The 20,747-nt window shown below is 32.8% G+C and overlaps 1 protein-coding gene across 1 annotated transcript; it reads left to right on the top strand.

Moving 5' to 3' along the window:
- Positions 1-16,916: 16,916 nt before the first annotated feature.
- LOC120146410 lies at positions 16,917-17,480 on the top strand. Its single transcript, XM_039159978.1, has 2 exons — positions 16,917-17,205; positions 17,287-17,480. Exons 1-2 carry the CDS (start codon positions 16,917-16,919, stop codon positions 17,478-17,480), a joined length of 483 nt encoding a protein of 160 aa, XP_039015909.1.
- Positions 17,481-20,747: the final 3,267 nt, after the last annotated feature.

Below are 20,747 nucleotides of genomic sequence, written 5' to 3'. Positions count from 1 at the left end.
TGGAGGTTGCTATTGGTGATCGAGAATGGGTTAGGAGAGGGATAGGTAAGAGAGAAAGAAGGGTTATCAACCGCCATTGGAGCATTGTCGTCCGGAGGTTCTTCGTCGAGTCAGTGAAGCTTTTTGGAGTTCGGGTGTCGTTATGGTTTGAGGGGGTGCTAGTGTTTTCAGATGAATCCATAAGGAACAGGCCAAGTCGTATAATTAATACTTTTATATTTTTTTAATATTAATTCACTAGATGAACGAGATGTAGATTAAAGTTTAAATATATTTAAAAGTAAGATAAATTTTTAAATAATATGAAATAATTTTAATATAATATATGTTTATTATTTTTTATATAACTATCAATATTTAATCTATTGATTGATTAATTTATATATATTCATTGTTTTTATTTATCACTATAATACATAGACAATAAATGGTATTAACAAAAGCTCTCAAATCTCAATTTCAATAAATTTTATCGATAACTTCTTCAAAAAGAAAAAAAAATTACCAATACCTTGTCAAAAAGTAAATTTTTTTAACACATATTCATATAACCAAACTACCTACAATTCTACAAAGAACCTTCTCTTGTTAGAATAACTTTAATAAATTAATTAAAGAAACAGTAATTTAATTAATTTTAACATCTATATTACATTTGGAAAAATAATTTCATCTAATTTCACAAAACTTTTATTGCGACCTAGATTATATGAGTCAAACATATCGAATAGATAAACAATTTGATTTTTGGATAAATCTAACAACACAAAACATAGACTTGATTGAATACAATATATAAAAACAAAGAAAATAGCTTAAAGAACTTGTAGACATTAATTTTTCAATTTCATATTATTATTATATATTATTATATTATATATATTAAATAAAAAAGCAGACCCAAAACCTGAAGCCCGTTTACATGCCCAGGCCCAATCAAAACTGGCCCAGATGGCCAGCTAAACCCTAAAATCAAATTAGGGTTTCCATCTCATCCCAACCGCTAGCCAATATCAACCGTTAGATCTGGAGTGATCCAACGGCCCAGACGAGTCCAGCAGGAAACCCCAGGGTATCTTCACCCTAGGGTCACGTCGCCGATTCCTCTGCTACCAAGCGGCCGCCGCCTCCAATGTTGCTGCCACGACGCCCGTCGAAGTTCCCAGAAGAGTCATTCCAGCCGTCCACGTGTCCCATTCTTCGGTGAGTCACCACAACTCATCTCTGGGACCGGTCCGAGAGCATCCTCGATGGTGGCTATAAAATCCACCACACCTGTGAAACCAAAGAAGGACAACAACCACCAAACAAGCAAAATAAATAACAGAGACGAGAGCAACCAACAACAAATAAACAGAGCCCACAGCATCAAACCGAAAAGAAAAAGAGAAGAAAGAGAAGGAACTTACCTCAACCATCGGAATCCTCCAAACCGCCGTCGAATCATTAAAATACCGAAGGTATTTTTCCTTAGATCTAGGAAATATTAAGGGTTTTTAGGAGAAAAAGGTATCAAATTTGGCTTTAGGGTTTAAAAATGGATGGTTTGGGGTAATTTGTAAATTTCGGTCACCGTTCACGGTGGCCGGCGAGAGTGTCGGTGCCGAAAAATAGCTATCGGCCGGTGGCCAATTTTCTCTCTGGCAATAGAAGATGAGAGCTTCTCTTTCTTTAGAGAGAGAAGCAAAAACCAGAAAATGAAAGAAACTGGCCCAGTGAGGCCGGTTTTTGGGTTTAAATACCTTTCTCGAACGACGTCGTTTTAGGGAGGGGCCTGTCTGTACTTTTATATTGGTAAATCCTTTCCGCGACCATTCATATTTTATAAAATTCCATTTTAGTCACTAAGTTAAAATTTTTACACGTTTTAATAATGTCTTTTAATTTTGCTTTATTTATAATTTAGTCACTACCTTATTTATAAATATTTAGGGTAAATACTATATTAGTCCCTTATAATTTTTATAATTTATATTTTAACCCTAATTAATTAAATAAGGATGAATTACTTTATTAGAACTTAGATTTATTTATTTATTCGAGTTAGAGCCTTTAATTTTGATAAATTTTATTTTAATCATTATTTAATAATTGAAGGTTAATTACACTATTAGTAATTATATTTTTATAATACTTTGAATAAGGGCCATTAATTTATATATTTTATATTTTAATCCCTAACAGTTTGATATTTTTCATTTAATATATTTTGCATTTTAATATTATTGCTTTTAATTTAATTTATTTTGATTATTATTATTTTATTTTATTTTATTATTATTTTTGATATATGTTTAAATTATTATTATTTTATTATTATCTTAATTCATATATATATATATATAATATTTATTTATTCCAGTTTCTATTAAAATCCTATTTATAAATTTAATTTTATAAATTACTTTTAAGAAAAATAATCATATTTTAATATATATTTATTTTTCAATATAAAGAAAGGGTAGTCTTAAAGCAACTGGGTGTCCATTTTCTGATATTTTTAAATAAATAAATATTTTACTTTTATAAATTATATATATTAATCTATTTTTTAATAAATGTTTTATTAATATTTATTTATATTTTAATATTAAGAAAAGAGTTGTCTTAAAGCACATAGAAGTCTTTTTATGATATTTCTAAATAAATAAATATCTTATTTATATATATAAAAATTAATAGATTTTCTTAAAATTATAATAATAAATTTGAAATAACAAGATTATAAATTAAATATATTTGAATATTTAAATTTCTAATAATAGAGACAATTTATAATTAATGAGTACCAATTTTGGGCGTTGTGGGGGTGCTAATCCTTCCCCAAATGTAATCGACCACGAATCCCTTTTTATTATTAAAAAGAACGAATTTTTGGTTAAAACGCAGACCAGTTTTATATTTTAACTGATGTTTTCTTAAAAACTCTTTTAAAAGATAATTTTTAGGTATTCGACCTACCTGACCCAAAAGGCCGATGGCGACTCCCAAAATATTTTTTTAAAAAAAATCAAAATCATTGTTTTATCCATATTATTTTTCCCGCCAAGTAAAATTTCGTGCTCGGGAGAAAACCGGTTACGACAGCTTGGCGACTCCGCTGGGGATCGATCACGCTTTAAAATCAATTATAAATTGTCTCTATTAATTAGAAATTAAAAATTCATATATTTAATTTATAATTCTTTCTTTTCAAATTTATTATATATACTTACTATTTTCATAATATATATATATATATATATATATATATATATATATATATATATTATTTTTTAATGTTTTTATTTTTATTTTTTAATTAAATTTCCTTTTTATTTGTTTGTCAAAAGTTTGAATATTTCTCCTCACACACAACACTTGTATTGCATAACATAAGCTTTATAATCAAGTTTGTCCATTTTTAAGTGGGAGTGAAAGCGACGTCTTCGTGAGAATTTATTCTCCGTGTCAGACCTAGCAAGTAGTTTTAGGGGTTCATATGCTCTATGTCTTCGTGAGAATTTATTCTCCGTGTCAGGCATATGAAAATGTGTCCCCTTGAATTGAACTCAATTCGTTTAAGTCTGTGATGAACTAGGATTAAGGGTTTGGCAGCCTAAGGGGGAACCAACAAGGATAGTTCGAGTACCTTTACTCTTAGAACTGAAACTCTGCATATAATAAACCCTAGAAATTCTCCTGATCTAATACAATGCCGAAATTTTGTTCGTAGGTGTATACAAAGGAGAAATAAGCTTTAGCTTTTGATTTATCTGATTTTTTTTCTTTATCCTGAATAAATGCCTGCGAACTTGTAATCATGCGGTTAGGTTAATTTTTCCAAACAAAGAATGAAACTAGAAAGCATGAGGTTAGGATTTATACCTTGATAGATGGAATCTTTTCTTAGTACTAACCAATTTATTTTTTCCTTTCTCATTTTTATTTTTCATACATTTTGTTTTGCTCTAACTTGTTTATATTGCTTTCTTTTGTTTGCATTGCATGATCATAGCATAATCCAAAAGGTGTTGACTTGAAAGACTGTTCATCAAATTGGAAAGAAATCATAAATGGACAAAAAGTTTTATGATCAAGCAAAATATGACGCAACCATAGAATGGCATCCCGAGGGAACTCCGAGGATAAATGAGAGCTATGCACCCAAAGATCGTATGCCTGTTGAAGAACAAAAGGAGATACGAGAAACAAGAGAGCAAATTTCCAAGATGATGGTTAGAATATCTGTTTTGGCCAAAGGAAAAGAGACCCCTGCACAAAAAGAGAGAGAGGTCAATGAACATAACCATGCAATTTCAGATATACAAGGAACTTCTGATCCTAATCAATTTGAGAAATTACAGACATCCATCATTCGTATTCACAAATTGTCCGGAGATACCAAAGAAATGGTAACCACTATAAAAGCTCCCAGAGATGAGAAGAAATCATGTAATCTGAAATCGTCGAAGTTTAGTCTGTTCCCAACGTCTAAAACTCAGGTTCAATCCAAGACAAAATGCAGTTCTCATTTTGATGCTATCACTATATCATATAAAGAGTTATATGAGAAGCTACTTGAAGCACGAGAAGTGGCTTCGTACTACATAAAATCGTTCCAACCTCCGTATCCGAATTGGTATGACATTAACGTTTATTGTGAATATCATGCCGGAGCTCAAGGACATACCATCGAGAATTGTCTTGCCTTCAAACGTCGAGTCCAAAGTCTTTTGGATCATTGAACCTTAGAATTTATGATAAATGATCGACCTAGTTTGGTAACTGAAGGTCCTGCTAGATTAATACCAAAAGTGGTTAAAGGTAAGAATATCAGTAGGGGCGCCCACAAGGAAGAAGATTTGTTGAGGTCTGAGGCTCAAATATGTCATTTAAAGATTGAAAACTATAAATTGAGCACCAAAATGAAAACCATGCATAAAGATTTTTAGAAGGCCAGTCAAACATTTCAAAATGCTGGCATAGGAAATACCCAAGAAGAATGGATAACAGGGGTCACCAAACTGAAAAAGAACTACAACATAAATGAAGGACAAACCAAAAAGTTTTCTCGTGATTTACAAATTGCAGAAGAAAAACGCAATACATCTGTCAGTGAATTGAAAAGATGTCAAGTCGAAAATCAAAGGTTGAATAGTGCTATAACCAACATGGAAGCATCATATCAGATTCATCAGCTTGAGATCAATACTGAATTAAAAACCACTATGGCCAAGAACAAGACATTGAAGAAATGTTTAGATGATTATGGATATCTTGTACAAGAACTTCTTGAACATAAAGATTTTCTCACAAGAGAAAATGAACAACATTGTCTAAAACTTCGAGAGTTGACACAAAATATGAAGGAAAAAGACAATATCATGAAGGAAGCTGCTGCTCAAGCAAACAATGTAGCTCATAAGCTGGTGGAGTTAGCTGGCTTCACGAGAGAATTAAGGCATATTAATAACTCCACACCTGAACATGAGTGGAAGTTAATTTGGCTTTTAAGGGAAATAGAGAAGTTATGAGTGAAATCTATCCCCTACATGTAAAAGTTTTGTTTGATGCACGGAAACTTTTATGTTCAATGAAATCTGTTATAAGATGATCACTCTTGAGTAACACCTTTTCATACATGTATTTGCATTTTACATCTTTGCATTTTCATTTTGTATTCATACTTTTATGTTTACATCTTTTCATTGCACGGTTTGCATTCTTATTTTTGCATTTATACATTTTCGCATTTTTTATTTATTTAAGTATTATTTTATACATTAATTATAAAAACATATAAATAATTCATGAAGGGTTCTGTAACAGTAAAATCGAGACCATTCATATTACTGTACATCATCATGAAAACAATGTAGCAATCTTATAAAAGACTACAAGATCAGTGGCCAGAACAATTGACAGGGTTACCTCAAGATACAAGGAAATAAGTATCAGATTCAGTACCAGATGGATCAAATCAAATTATTCAGAGGATGTCATCTGATAAAGAAAAGATAATTGATAAAGAGCAACCATGCTATCAGATTGAAGAGTTGAGAATGATAACATACCCTGGGGCATCCCACTTGAGCTCAAAGAATAGCCTCATTAATTATTCACAATATGAGGAGAGATTCAAAAGGATGGATGAAGCAATCAGAAATATAACAGGTGTTAATGCCTCCCACAAAGAACTAAAAGCAAGAGAGCTCAGTTTGGTTCCAGATTTGGTTATTCCCCATGAATTCAAAATGCCTGATTTTGAGAAATATGATGGCACCAGTTGTCTCCTAATTCACCTGAGAATGTTTTGCAGAAAAATGGAAAGATATTTAAATTATGATAATCCGTTAATTCACTCTTTCCATGATAGCCTTGTTGGCCCAGCAGTAGTATGGTATAATCAGTTGACCCAAGAACATATCAAGAGATGGGTTGATCTAGCTGATGCATTTTTGGGACAATATCGGTATGTTAAAGGCTTAGCTCCAACACGTATGGATCTTCAAGGAGTAAAAATGAAAGCCAATGAAGGGTTTAAGAAGTATGATTTAAGATGGAGAAGAGTGGCAGCACAAGTTCAACCTCCCATGTTAGAAAAAGAGATATCACATATGTTTCGGGATTCCCTTCCCGCTCCTTTTTTCTAGTTAATGTTGGCAAATCCTACGAAAGAATTTGAGAATCTTGTGAAATGGAGAATTAATTGAAAATGTAATCAACAAAGGAAACTCAAAAGTCACATTTAAAAGCCCAATAGATCAAAAAGCGAAAGTAGATGATGTGAATGAATGTCGCATCCAGAATCCCCACCACTACAAAAGAAAAAGAGCAAGTAGTTGTTCGGATCGACCAAAGAAAGTCATGCGATCAAGAAAAACATTGGAAGTGTTCTAAACTTCCATTTCAAACTTATACCCTCATTTGGTTAAAGGTCGATACATCACACCAAGACCAACGAAAGTGCCATCATGTAACACCCCCTACCCATACCCGACCCGGATATGAGTCAGAGATATTACATTGACTTTTTAAAACACAACTCTGACATAAGAAATAGAGACACTTGTTGACAAGGGGGTCTTGACATAAGAAATGAGGGGCAAATGAGGACAATGACCCTGATCCTATTACACACCCAACATTAGAGGAGTAATGATGCATAAACAAGTGGAAGTGTTATCTACCATTGTAGTACTTTCTATTTTCAGCATCTTGTTTGAATTTGTTTTTGTTCATTTCTCCGCTTTTTGTGATAAATAAATTTGTGCTGCTTTTATGGTTATGAGCAACGAATTAAATTTTAATATTGAAATTTTTGAGATTTTTTAGTATCAAGTAGATTAAATATTCTTTTTCAAGAATTATAGATCTTTGGCAAGTTGTAAAATTATATCTTCCGTATCCCATCCAACGCCAATTACTTGACCTTTGCTAAAACCAAATCTTGACCATACATTTATCTGAAACTATGAAGTCATGTCTCTACCTGTTTTTGAGACATCAAATCCAGATGTTTACCTTCTTGGGTAGAGTTGATTGTTGATTGGTTTATAACAATCCACCACATTTGTCCTTCCAAATACAAAACAATCATAACCAAAAGACCTCAAAAGAACCAAACTTTCAAATTATCCGTGAATCTTCCTGCAAGAAGAGATTAGATGAGGCATCATGGATCAACTTATCGAAGATAATTTCGAGTGATTGAGGCATACTCAAAGAAGAAAGAAAAAAGATTGATTTAGATAAATATATCATGCATTAATTACATTGTTTTCATATAAATAAAGATTAATCTTGAATATTCATCCCCTTGGGGATACCTCTTTTTACAAAAGTTTCTGTATATGAGATGACGAACGACATTTTTTCATTTATCCTTTTAAATATATGTATATATATATATATATATATATCCCTTGTCGTCCCCTTTTGAGCCTGGATGATTTTTCCTCTAATTCAACCTTAACCAAGTATCACCCTCCACATTGAGGGGGCAAGAATAAGGATATCTGCTCACATAAATAAAGATTGTCAATTACAAAGGCAAATCTTCATGAAATGAAGAGAGTTTTGAACTACAAGGTAGATCAAATGCAAAGTACTTGAAGATCAATCCATTCAAGAATAACGAAAGAATTTCCAAAATGCAAGAGTAAAATGAGGTGCTTAAAGCAATTGAAGTCCTATACTCATCCATAAAAAAATAATAAATAAAGGAAAAAAGGAAAAAGAGGAAAAATTGAATCAAGATGGATGACTTATTGAGCCTCAAGCTACAAGGTTGATCAAGTGCAATCAGTTCAAAAATTCATATTCAACAAGAAGAGCAAGATGTGAAAAAAATGGAAATGAACCCATATAATTGACAGCCTATAGGGATCCAAAAGAAGAATGACAAGCAGCAAAGCATATCCAAGTCAACCAAGGCAATATTGAAGGCATCAGAATGAATTGATCCTTGGTTCAATTACCCTTAAACATTTATTTGACCTTTGTATCCCTTTCTTTCGTAACCATGAGCCTTGGCCTACATTACGTACCTGAAAAGTCCATTCTAATCATACATGGATTTTTTATGTGAAAGAGATTATCTTCAGATTTCATTCCGCCTCTCAGGATTGATTTTTATTTGCAAAAATTGTTTTTTAAATCTTTAATGCATGATATGAAAAATGATAAAATGGGGGTTCAAGATGTAAATTTTTAAATAATATCTTGGAACCAAAGGAGGATTCAAGTCGAAAACCTGAAATGGCGGCTCGAATATCGAATGGTGCAACAACGACATAAGAGGCGATCCTAAGCTCTTGATGAAGCACCACACATCCCAAAGACGTTCCTGAGATTCTGGAACCAATAAGTATCTCTATGAGATGAGCATAACAACCATTCCTTCAAGATAGTGGAAGCTCAAAGAAGACATATATGCTGGATCAACCTGACAGACCTTACTTTACCAGAATCAACCTAAGCCCTAAATCAGTCAATAATTTTGAAACTTGCCTTAGGACTATGATTTTTTGATTTAAAAGTGTAATTGATTTATTTGATATTCATTAAATTCATGCTTATGATTTGATTCTATTATGAATCTGTGATAGGCAACACTTTACAAAATTATTTCATTCTTCAATAAAGAAAGGAGGAAAAACATTTTCAAACAGGACAATCTCAAATGAGGAAAGTCCTTGAAGCAAGTTGTTGCTTATTCTACCTCTATTGAAGAAAAAGAATGAACGAGGCCAGAATGATGAAGCATTTCACTTTCTTGAAAGTAAGTGGTCCAAGAAGCTAGAAAGTTTGGAGAATTGAACTTATGACGCTCTCCTATGACATCATTAGCAATCCATCAAGAAAGATTATCACTTATCTCATGCTGAGGGAGATAAGCATCACCAGACAAATTATTTTCCCAAGCCATCAATCCATGTTCTCTAGAAGATTACATCACAGAGCTTTAAGTCCCATTAAGGTGTATTATGGGAATGACCAAGCCACCACTTGCACTCTGGTTATACCATGATACTAGTTCAGATCTTGATACATCATTAATGCCTCTTCCATGTCGATCATTTTCTTTGTTAGGATTATATCCATTATGTCATTCAGAAGATTATTGAACTTGAATTTGAGGACTTATGTCACAGAATAAGACATTGGAATAGATTCTATACTTATAGATCTTTCATATAGGATAACCTTAGTTACAGGATTCCAAAAATAGAGATAACCAAGTTTTGATATCAACTAAACCTTTCCATGTTTCGGGAAGAGTGGGATATGACAGTGTGTATCTTGAAGTAGTAGAAGAGGTAGTCAATGTAGCAGCCATTGCAAGGAAATGCACCAACAAAAATCTTCTAGTTCATCCTGATGATGTTTATTTCTTCCGGTAAGGTTGTTACACTGGATGCCACCAACAATAAGGTCAAATTCGACAAATTTATTCATCAATTGCTCCAACCGATCACCATTCAGTTCTTGCGCATTGGTTTTTAAAGGTATACTAAGACAGTAGAAGGCAACCTCTGCATCACTGATCCGAGAGAAAAGAGATAGGATATTGATACCACCGGGGAATATGTCTCTAGAAGATCCTCCTCCTCATGTATGGTTTTTAGGGAAACCTAGAAGCATTTCCACCTTATCAGGTTCAAGTAGAACAATTTTGTTCATTCCAACTCATATCAGAGTCCATTTTCGACACTCATCAAGAGCATACTTCTGGACACTCGAAGGTGGCTCATAGTCATAAGCTTCAAGAACTTTACGGATCCTTTCCGTCAATTTGGCACTTCCTGTACATGTTTGTAAACAATTCAACTTTGTTCTTGGATCCCAAGAAGGCCACCATTTTTTTGAAAAGCATTATGTATGGTGCATGAAGGAAGCAGAATAAGAGGAAATCTGTTCTCAATTGGCAGATTATGAATATAGCCCCTTTTCCGAATCTACAAATTCTGGCTCTACATCGTATAAGTACCGTGTCATTTCGGTCCAAACACCAACTGGAGCAAGTTTCACGTTCTCGTAGTAGAAATAAAGAGACCCAATAGCATCTTCTGGAAGTGTTCTTTGAGTTATTTGATCTGGTTCGGTAAGAACCCCAAAACCAATCATTGGATTTAGAAGATGAACTACATGACCGTCTTCATTAAAAAGCTTCTTTTCAAGCTTCCTCTGCTTCTTCTTTTTCCAAAAAAATCATAGCCCGAGTTTCACCTTTTCTTGTAATTGGGGTCATTGCATAATGGCTTCTTATCTTCTACCGGAAGAAGTGCGTCAGCAGCCTTAGCCATTTGAGCAGTACATATAAAATCTGTCAACTATGGAATTGATGAATCCGTACCACATCTCTCCATGGCTATTGAAGCCTCAGCCTCTGAGTACCCCATTTTTGTCAAGTATAACAGTTTATTCTCCTCAAAAAAATAGAATTCAGGATTTTCTCGGTATCAGAAGAACTATCAATATCCATGAAATCATCCTGAAAGATCGCTTTATAATCAGAGAAAAGTATATTCTAGAAATAGCATTCACTAAAAATAAGGTTCACTGTGTCAACCTGGAATGAATTACCAAGCGATTTATACCACTCTGTCCGACTAGATCCCTCTAGATCTAAAAATGGTCACCTCATTCAGAAGAGGCACATATCTCAGACATTTCCGTCAGAATGATTGAGTACTTCTTAAGTTTGTGACAACATGAAGAGAATTCCTCAAATTACTTGACAACACTGTTATTTTGTAACACCAGAATGAGAGCATTCAAGATAAACAAATTTGAGGCACGGATAAAGCTGTAAGTACCCACAACATTACATTGTCAAAATTGGACCTCATGGGGATCATGATATTGAAATCAAACAAACATTGAAAGTAAGCCTTATAGTTTATAAGGTTGGGGGCATTTTGAAGGTCCAATTTAGACAGATCCATGCGAGACATCTTGAAAGCCCATTTCAACCAGAAATAGAATGGTGGGGCATTTTGAAGGCTCATAGTAATGAATATTTGGGCATTCTTGGAAGCTCATATCCGCAAGAAGTAATGTTGAGTACACTTTTAACATCTGTATCAGTAAATGTTGGAGCATTTTAAAGATTACTTTAGACAGATCCATGTGGGACATTTTAAAGGCATAGATTAACAAGAAGCAAATGATGGAGCATACTGAAAGCCCATTTCAATCATAATCAGGAATATTGATATATTTTGAACATTTGTATTAGCCAATGCTGGAGCATGTTGAAAGCCCCTTTCAATAAGAATAAAGAATGTTGACGCATTTTGAACGCTTGTATCAGCAAATGGTAGGGTATGCTAAAGACCCATATCATCTTATACAAAAAGATCATTGACTTGAGATAATATTTCCAATAAGACAGAAAAAGATGAAGAATGAAAATGGTGAAGCAGTGACGATCGAGCTGACTATACATAATTGCTTAATTTATTAAGTAGTTGCATTAGGGTCATGTTGTTGAACAAATATATACTCAGCAAGTATGGTTTCAAATACCTAATCTTCTTAACCATGTGTCACATGACAACATGTTCTTTGTTAAGCTACATCACGGTTGCATAAATAAAGATGGTCCCCAGGCAGACCATTCGATCCAGGGTTCAGTTCCTCAAAATCTCGGCTTTGAATTTTGTATTCTCTGTGTAGGTGATTATTGGAAATATTTCTTTGAGATTCCTGGCAGTTAGTTTTAACCATACTGTTGAGGTTACGAAGTTGTTTTTCACATCAATTTTTGTTTTTCACTGGGGTTATCATTACCAGTCAGGATGAATTGAGTTTTCATATATTTGGTTTATCATGTGCGTTTTATCTACAACAATAAGAATTCCATGGACCTCCTTCTGTACAGGGCTCCTATAGTTGATGTCTTTCTACTTCCTACAATGCTCATTACGGAATAAAACGTGATCAGTATCACATTTGCCTTGCTCAAGATGATATCAAGATCAGTTGGTATCTCTTATTCAATTCCGCATTAACATATTTTGTGAATTTGACAAATATTTTGGTCATGAAACACGCCAACATCTCACTTGTATTCCCATTAAGTTTTGTTCTCAAGTGGTCTTGTAACGTCATACAAAAGTTCTGAACAATATGAAAGAGCTTCCCTGACCAAAACATCTGTGCAGAAGTTACAGGAAATGATGAATGTGTTGTTAAATGCTTTACGAACATCTGGGCAGAAACCACATGAGATGATGAATTTGTTGTCAAATGTTTTATGAACCAGTTATTATGATGCTGAACCAATGTTGTGATCATATGGTTTCCATTTTTTATTCAAGATAAAGTATGTCTTCTTCGACCCCAAGGTTAGAAGTTAGATATGATGAATATTTCTTTCCATGAGAAAGGGAGCAGAAATTTTAACAACAAAAAACTAGTGGATCCAACTAAAGTTGAACGACAGGTTGTTGTTGACCATCTCGACATGATATGGTCCAAGTTGCCTTGTTTGAGATCCAATTAGATGTGGAGACATGAATGGAATTAGGATAAATCCTCCTTATGATGTATTTCCAGAGTCAAATCAGAACAGACGCTGATCTCCTAATTAATCTCTGCTGAGTCAGGCATATCTACATCTACATTCTTCAAAGATGATATATTTTCTCTTCAAAGATGATAGATTTCTTTAGAGATAAGCTTTATTGGATTTCTACATAAATCCAGACAAAGAAAGTCAGTTTTATCCACAATAAAATGGGGCATCAAGGTCATAATTCTGATTACGGCAAGAGTTCCATAAATGAAACATTTCTTCTAAGACTTAAATGAAGCAAAAAAGATACAAAGATACAAGTTGATCAGATGATTCTTGAGAAAGATAACATAAGTTGCTACACTAGTATCCGAAGGTAACCCTGGAAATAAATGATCAAGTGAAGGAAGACCAAGTTCATCACTTTGAAGTCAAATGAAGATTGCATCAATATTCATGCATTTATAAGAACATCATTTGCACAATAAACAATGCATTACATTGATACATCTGATTGCATTCAAACATGAAGTTTTACAGATCTTCGTATAAAAAAGAAGATTCATGATGAAAAATACCTTACAAAGGGAATGTAGAATTCAAATCACATCAGGAAAGGCAAACATCTGAAGAATAGATGGTCGCGATCCACAAAAGAAGTATTATTTTGGGGCATGTTACCCAATCAACCAAGTTATTTCAAAAAATGAGAAAATGATTTTCAAAGTTTCTCATTTAATCTTTTATAAAAATGAAATTTTTGAATATTAAAAAAATGATTTCCATAGTTTCTTACTTAGTAAATTATTTCCCATATCTGTAAGACCTTCAGTGCATGATATTTTCAAAATCTTCGGGTCATCCATAAGACCTGCAGTGTAGGATGTTTTTAAAAAGCCTTTGGGAGCTTTTTGATGTTTCAAAGCCTTCGGGTCATCTGTAAGCCCTTCAGTGCATGATGCTTTCAAAACTTCGGGTCATCTATAAGACATGCAGTGCAAGATGTTTTTAAAAAGCCTTCGGAAGCTTTTTAATGTTTCAAAGCCTTCGGGTCATTTGTAAGACCTTCAGTGCATGATGCTTTCAAAACCTTCGGGTCATCCATAAGACCTGCAGTGCAGGATATTTTCAAAAAGCCTTCGGGAGCTTTTTGATGTTTTAAAGCCTTTGAGTCATCTGTAAGTCCTTCAGTGCATGATGTTTTCAAAACCTTCGGGTCATATGTAAGCCCTTCAGTGCATGATATTTTCAAAACCTTCGGGTCATCTGTAAGTCCTTCAGTGCATAATGTTTTCAAAACCTTCGAGTCATCTGTAAGCCCTTAAGTGCATGATGTTTTCAAAACCTTCGGGTCATCTGTAAGTCCTTCAGTGCATGATGTTTTCAAAACCTTCGGGTCATCTGTAAGCCCTTCAGTGCATGATGTTTTCAACACTTCCATCCTACTCGAAAAAAGTCAAATGAAAAATTATTGTCTTTTTCGTCTTTCCTCTATTCTTGTTAACACAATAATGAGCAAAGAGAGGCAGCTGTAGACATTAATTTTTTATTTTCATGTTATTATTATTATTATTATTATTATTATATTATATATATATTATTATTAAATAAAAGAGCAGGCCCAAAACCCGGAGCCCGTTTACATGCCCAGGCCCAATCAGAACCGGCCCAGATGGCCTAGCTAAACCCTAAAACCATATTAAGGTTTCCATCTCATCCCAACTGCCAGCCAATATCAACCGTTGGATCTGGAGTGATCCAACGGCCCAGACGAGTCCAGCAGGGAACCCTAGGGTATCATCACCCTAGGGCCATGTCGTCGATTTCTCTGCTACTAAGCAGTCGCCGCCTCCAACATTGCTGCCACGACGCCCGTCAAAGCTCCCAGAAGAGTCATTCCAGCCGTCCACGCGTCCCATTCTTCGGTGAGTCACCACAACTCATCTCTGGGACCGGTATGAGAGCATCCTTGGTGGTGGCTATAAAATCCACCACACTTGTGAAACGAAAGAAGGACAACATCCACCAAACAAGCAAAAAAAACAACAGAGACGAGAGCAACCAACAGTAAATAAACAGAGCCCACAACATCAAACCGAAAAGAAAAAGAGAAGAAAGAGAAGGAACTTACCTCAACCATCGGAATCCTCCAAACCGTCGTCGAACCATTAAAATACCGAAGATATTTTCCTTAGATCTAGGAAATACTATCGGAAAAGAGTGTCGGTGCCGAAAAATAACTACCAGGCGGTGGCTAGTTTTCTCTCTAGCAATGGAAGAAATTGGCCCAGGGAGGCCGATTTTTGGGTTTAAATACCCTCCCCAAACGACGTCATTTTGGGGAGGGTCCTGTCTGTAATTTTATATTGGTAAATCCTTTCCGTAACCATTTATATTTTATAAAATTCCATTTTAGTCACTAAGTTAAATTTTTTACACGTTTTAATTTTGTCTTTTAATTTTTCTTTATTTATAATTTAGTCACTACCTTATTTATAAATATTTAGGGTAAATACTATATTAGTCCCTTATAATTTTTATAATTTATATTTTAACCCGAATTAATTAAATAAGGCTGAATTACTTTATTAGCACTTAGATTTATTTATTTATTTGAGTTAGAGCCTTTAATTTTGATAAATTTTATTTTAATCATTATTTAATAATTAAAGATTAATTACACTATTAGTAATTATATTTTTATAACACTTTGAATAAGGGCCATTAATTTATATATTTTATATTTTAATCCCTAACAGTTTGATATTTTTCATTTAATATATTTTTCATTTTAATATTATTGCTTTTAATTTCTTTTATTTTGATTATTATTATTTTGTTTTGTTTTATTATTATTTTTTATATGAGTTTAAATTATTATTTTCATTATTATTTTTTTATTATTATCTTAAGTCATATATATATATATATATATATATATATATATATTTATTTATTCTATTTTCTATTAAAATCCTATTTATAAATTTAATTTTATAAATTACTTTTAAGAAAAATAATCATAGTTTAATATATATTTATTTTTCAATATTAAGAAAGGGCGATATTAAAGCAACTGGATGTCTATTTTCTGATATTTTTAAATAAATAAATATTTTACTTTTATAAATTATATATATTAATCTATTTTTTAATAAATATTTTATTAATATTTATTTATATTTTAATATTAAGAAAAGAGTTGTCTTAAAGCACCTAGAAGTCCTTTTCTAATATTTCTAAATAAATATCTTATTTATATATATAAAAATTAATAGATTTTCTTAAAATTATAATAATAAATTTGAAATAACAAGATTATAAATTAAATATATTTAAATTTTAAATTTTTAATAATAAAGACAATTTATAATTAATTAGTACCAATTTTGGGCGTTGTGGGGTGTTAATCCTTCCCCAAACGTAATCGACCACAAATCCCTTTTTATTATTAAAATGAACGAATTTTTGGTTAAAACGCAAACCAGTTTATCTTTTAACTGATGTTTTCTTAAAAACTCTTTTAAAAGATAATTTTTAGGTATTCGACCTACCTGACCCAAAAGACCGATGGCGACTCCCAAAACATTTTTTTTTAAAATCAAAATCATTTTTTATGCATATTATTTTCCCGCCAAGTAAAATTTCATGTCCGGGATAAAATAGTTCCCAACCATCTACATAATTTCGTTGAGTAATTTCCAGAAATTAGGTCCCCCCCTCCCTTCTCTTACTATGTTCTGTATAAATTTATTTTATTTTTTAAAAATCCTATTTTTATATAAAGCTATTGCATCATCTCCCTCGAGCCATTGTGATAATCTAATATCCAAAAGCTACCTCTCATTCTATCTTTTTATATAAAGCTCTTCAAATATTTTCTCATAGTTGAATTGGTAAGAAATAAGCAATGGAGGTTATGAACAAAAGCCAAAGATTTCAAAGACCAATTCAATTGATCAGCCAGAAGCTTGTCACCAAAATTCTGCTCCCTTTTTCACTTCTTTCTGCAATATTATCTTACCCTTCGTTATGCAACTTCCAAACTTTGGCATATAGTTTACAGCTCTTCAGTTTTAGTGTCGACAAGACTTACATGTTTGTGCTTTGCAATGGACTTATTTTTTTCATTGCCACCGGCTCCGGTTTGATTGGTAGTTTTGGGGTGGAGTCTGATGTTGACAAGGTGGCGAGGATCGGTGAGTGAAGTACTCGAAGAGAATTAGAGGTTGAATCATCAGAGCCAAAAGTGTGTATTTTGAAAGCCAAAGTTACTGCAGAAGTTGATCAGAGAGAAGAACTGCCCTTGGTTGTAGAAGATGAAGGCGAAGAAGAAAGATGGAATGAGATTGTTTCACTCGAAGAAGATGAAGATGAAACACTTGGGTTTTTGAGTAATGAAGAGCTAAACAAGAAATGTGAAGATTTTATTAGGAGAATGAAACAAGGGATTCAGTTTGAAGCTCGCAACTGATTATGGTTCAAAAAGTAGAATCTGACACAACATAAAGACTCTACGAGGCATCAACTCAACTTATAGTTAGAGATTTCTGTAACTTATTTTTCTTTCTTTTGCTCGTCTCCCCTAACTTGGACTATAATTCGGTTCCTCTGTTTTTCCTTTCCCCCAGAAATTTGATTTCTGAGTTTTAGTTTGAAACTGTTGATTTCTGTAAATTAAATCTTGTTTTGAAGTGATTTCTGATGCAAATAACAAAGTAATGGCATTTGATAATAATCATATAATTAAGTTTTAGTAAATTAAATGTTGTTACTTTAAATTCAAAGGAAGCGACCAAGCAATTGCTCCATTGACTTCAAGTCATCCAAAGAGGACAAAATCAAGTTAATCAACTTTAAAACAGTGACCAAATTTTTGTCAGCAATCACTTCCATGAAAGTTCAAAGTTTGAATTTTTTTCCTGTTATAATCACTTTCCAAGAGATTATTCCACAAACAAGGACAAGCTCCAGGTAGATTAGAAGATTCATAATACCTTGAGAGATTATTTGAACCTATCTTAACCATAAAAAGTATTTGTCTTCTTGCTCATATTCTGATATTCCTCCAAATCTCATAGAGGATTAATGCTTTATTTCACAGTTCACAATGAGCTGCCCAGCATTGTTGCATCTGAAAATGGAACAAAAGAGACCATTCAACCTTTTTCCCCTCTCAAACAGTTTTTCTCCTTCATAATACCGACATCTGAAATTTTAAATTCTTATATAATTTAGTTTTATTTTTTTATTTTCCAATGAACTATTTTTGCCCCTTAAACTTTATAAGTTCGTCTACTAGAATTCTATATATTCGTCCCTAGTATAAAATTTTTTGTCGGTCCCTGCCTATATGGTTTCTAAGGTAGAGCTGCAGGATAACAGGGCATCTATTTTTCAAGAAAGAAAAAGACAAGCCTTTTTTGCCTTTTGCACATGCACATGCACATTAATTAGAAGAACAAATGTGAACAATGACACCAGCCAGTACTGACTCTCAATTGGCTTGGGTTCCTTTGAACCCCAACAGTTGCAAACATGGTAAATTAACAGTAAGGAGAGTGGCAGACAGGAGCTTTGCCGGGCTTGACCTGCTCCAATCTTAAGACCCCACGACTAGATTTGGTCCTCTCTCGTTACCAAACGTAGACGATGTGAAACCAAATGGTTCATTTGACTACTCACTTCAGACAACCTATGTTACCATGAACCAAAGTGCACGTCAGATGAACCTATGCATCCAACACCAGCATGCTATAGAGGATCATACTCTTTTATTTATGTTTTATTGTGTCGGATAGGCATATTGTAGACAGTGTTAACAATCTTTATGACAGCATTTAGCATGCTTATGACTAAACTCCTTATCATCAGTAATTAGATTGAACAATTAAAAATTTCATGTTTTTGTGCCCTTTATTTTCTATATATTTGTGGTGAATTATTGTTTCTCTCCTCCGTAGAGACAAATAAATTCAAACTATATTAAATTTCTCTTGTATCTTTTTTTTATATTGACATTTTGTCTATTACTTCTTATTCCTTCAAATTCCGTAACATATAAGATCATGGGTATAATGAGCTGTCATTTTACATATCTCTCGTTATTTGAGATCCTATTCACCTCTTTTTTTTCTTTCTATTGATCGAGAAAAGAATAAGTTTGATATAATCTTAATATATATAAGACATCCTTCGGATACTTCAAATTGAAGCAATTAGATGTCCGACTCGGGCCTATATGATATGACCAATCAATAAAAATACTTCAACACTTCACCTTTGTCATATATTCCATGCATTACACTGAATAGATATCATATTCATATAATACGATTCACTTTCAAGATGTCTTGGTAGTGAACTGGTTGACATGTGAAATTCAAAATCTTGTGTTAAAGAGTGTGGAGGTTCGAATCCTCTTCAAAACATAATGTTGAGAATGCTCATTGAATTGGAATAAGTTTAACATGAATCACGATATCTTAGCTTGAATCACGATATCTTAGCTTGTGTTTGTTTTCATTGTTTCACATATTCAAACCTCTTATGTCAGCGCCGCGCAGACATTAGGCTTCGCAGACCGTTTGTTTTTTAGAAGACAGAACGTTTGTGCGAGCTCTTCTTGGTGCAGACATGGTTTTATGTCTTCAAAGATCTTCAAACCTCTTCAAGAACAATTATAAAATATGGTTATTTATTAAAATAATTTTAAATAATTTAATAAGGTTATTTATTTTAAAATAATTTATTTTAAAATAATTTATTATAAAATAAATTATTATAAAATATAGATTGATTTATTTTAAAATAATTTATTTTAAATAATTTATTAGTATGGATTGATTTATTTTAAAATATGGATTGATTTATTTTAAATAATTTATTAGTATGAATTGATTTATTTTAAAATATGGATTGCTTTATTATTGTAGTTGTATGAATTGATTTATTTTAAATAATTTATTAGTATGTATTGATTTATTATTGTAGTTGTATGGATTGATTTATTTTAAATAATTTATATATAGTTGTATGGATTATTTAAATTTAAGTATTGTAAAACTAAAATTATTTAAATCTCAGTATTACAAAACTCTTTTAAGTTTGAAAAATCAGTTTATTTATATTTCAGTTCATTCTAGCAGTCTGCAGACATAAAAACAAACAATCTTCTTTTTTTCAGACTGCAGACTTTTGGTCCATCTCTTCTGCTGTATATGCCTGCAGATATAGTCTGCAGACTACAGACATTTTACCTCTGCAAAAATAAATACCACCTTAGTGATCTTCTCTTTCATTATTATCCTACACCATCCAATTCTCACCAGAACCGACAAAAAAACTGCAATATTCAGTCAAAAATGACACCACAAACTGTTTTTGCAGACTGATTTCCAGGTAAATCTACAGTAAGAAAAAATGATAATAGAATCGAGCAAGTGATTCCGTCCACTGTAATTTCAAATACAGCAAAGAAAAGGGGCTACCAGATCTAAATTCAGCTGATTCATTCTTGCAAGTCATTTCTTTGTCATCAACTCAAAAAAGTTCAATAGCCTATTTTATAGATCAGAGATGCAAAACAAGGTGCACGGCACAGAAACTAAAACGGCTTGAACATTAAAATGCAGAAATTCATCAACATTATAAGGGTTTTTGGGGTTGACAAAAGCCGTAAATTTTCAGAAAGACATCATCTGAAGTTCTTTGAAGCAAGTAATTTTTCCAGTCAATTCCA

Source organism: Hibiscus syriacus, unplaced genomic scaffold, assembly GCF_006381635.1.
Source record: "Hibiscus syriacus cultivar Baekdansim isolate YM2019G1 unplaced genomic scaffold, ASM638163v2 tig00110925_pilon, whole genome shotgun sequence".
NCBI classification, from domain to species: Eukaryota; Viridiplantae; Streptophyta; class Magnoliopsida; order Malvales; family Malvaceae; genus Hibiscus; species Hibiscus syriacus.
This window is presented reverse-complemented; position numbering and strand designations above follow the sequence as displayed.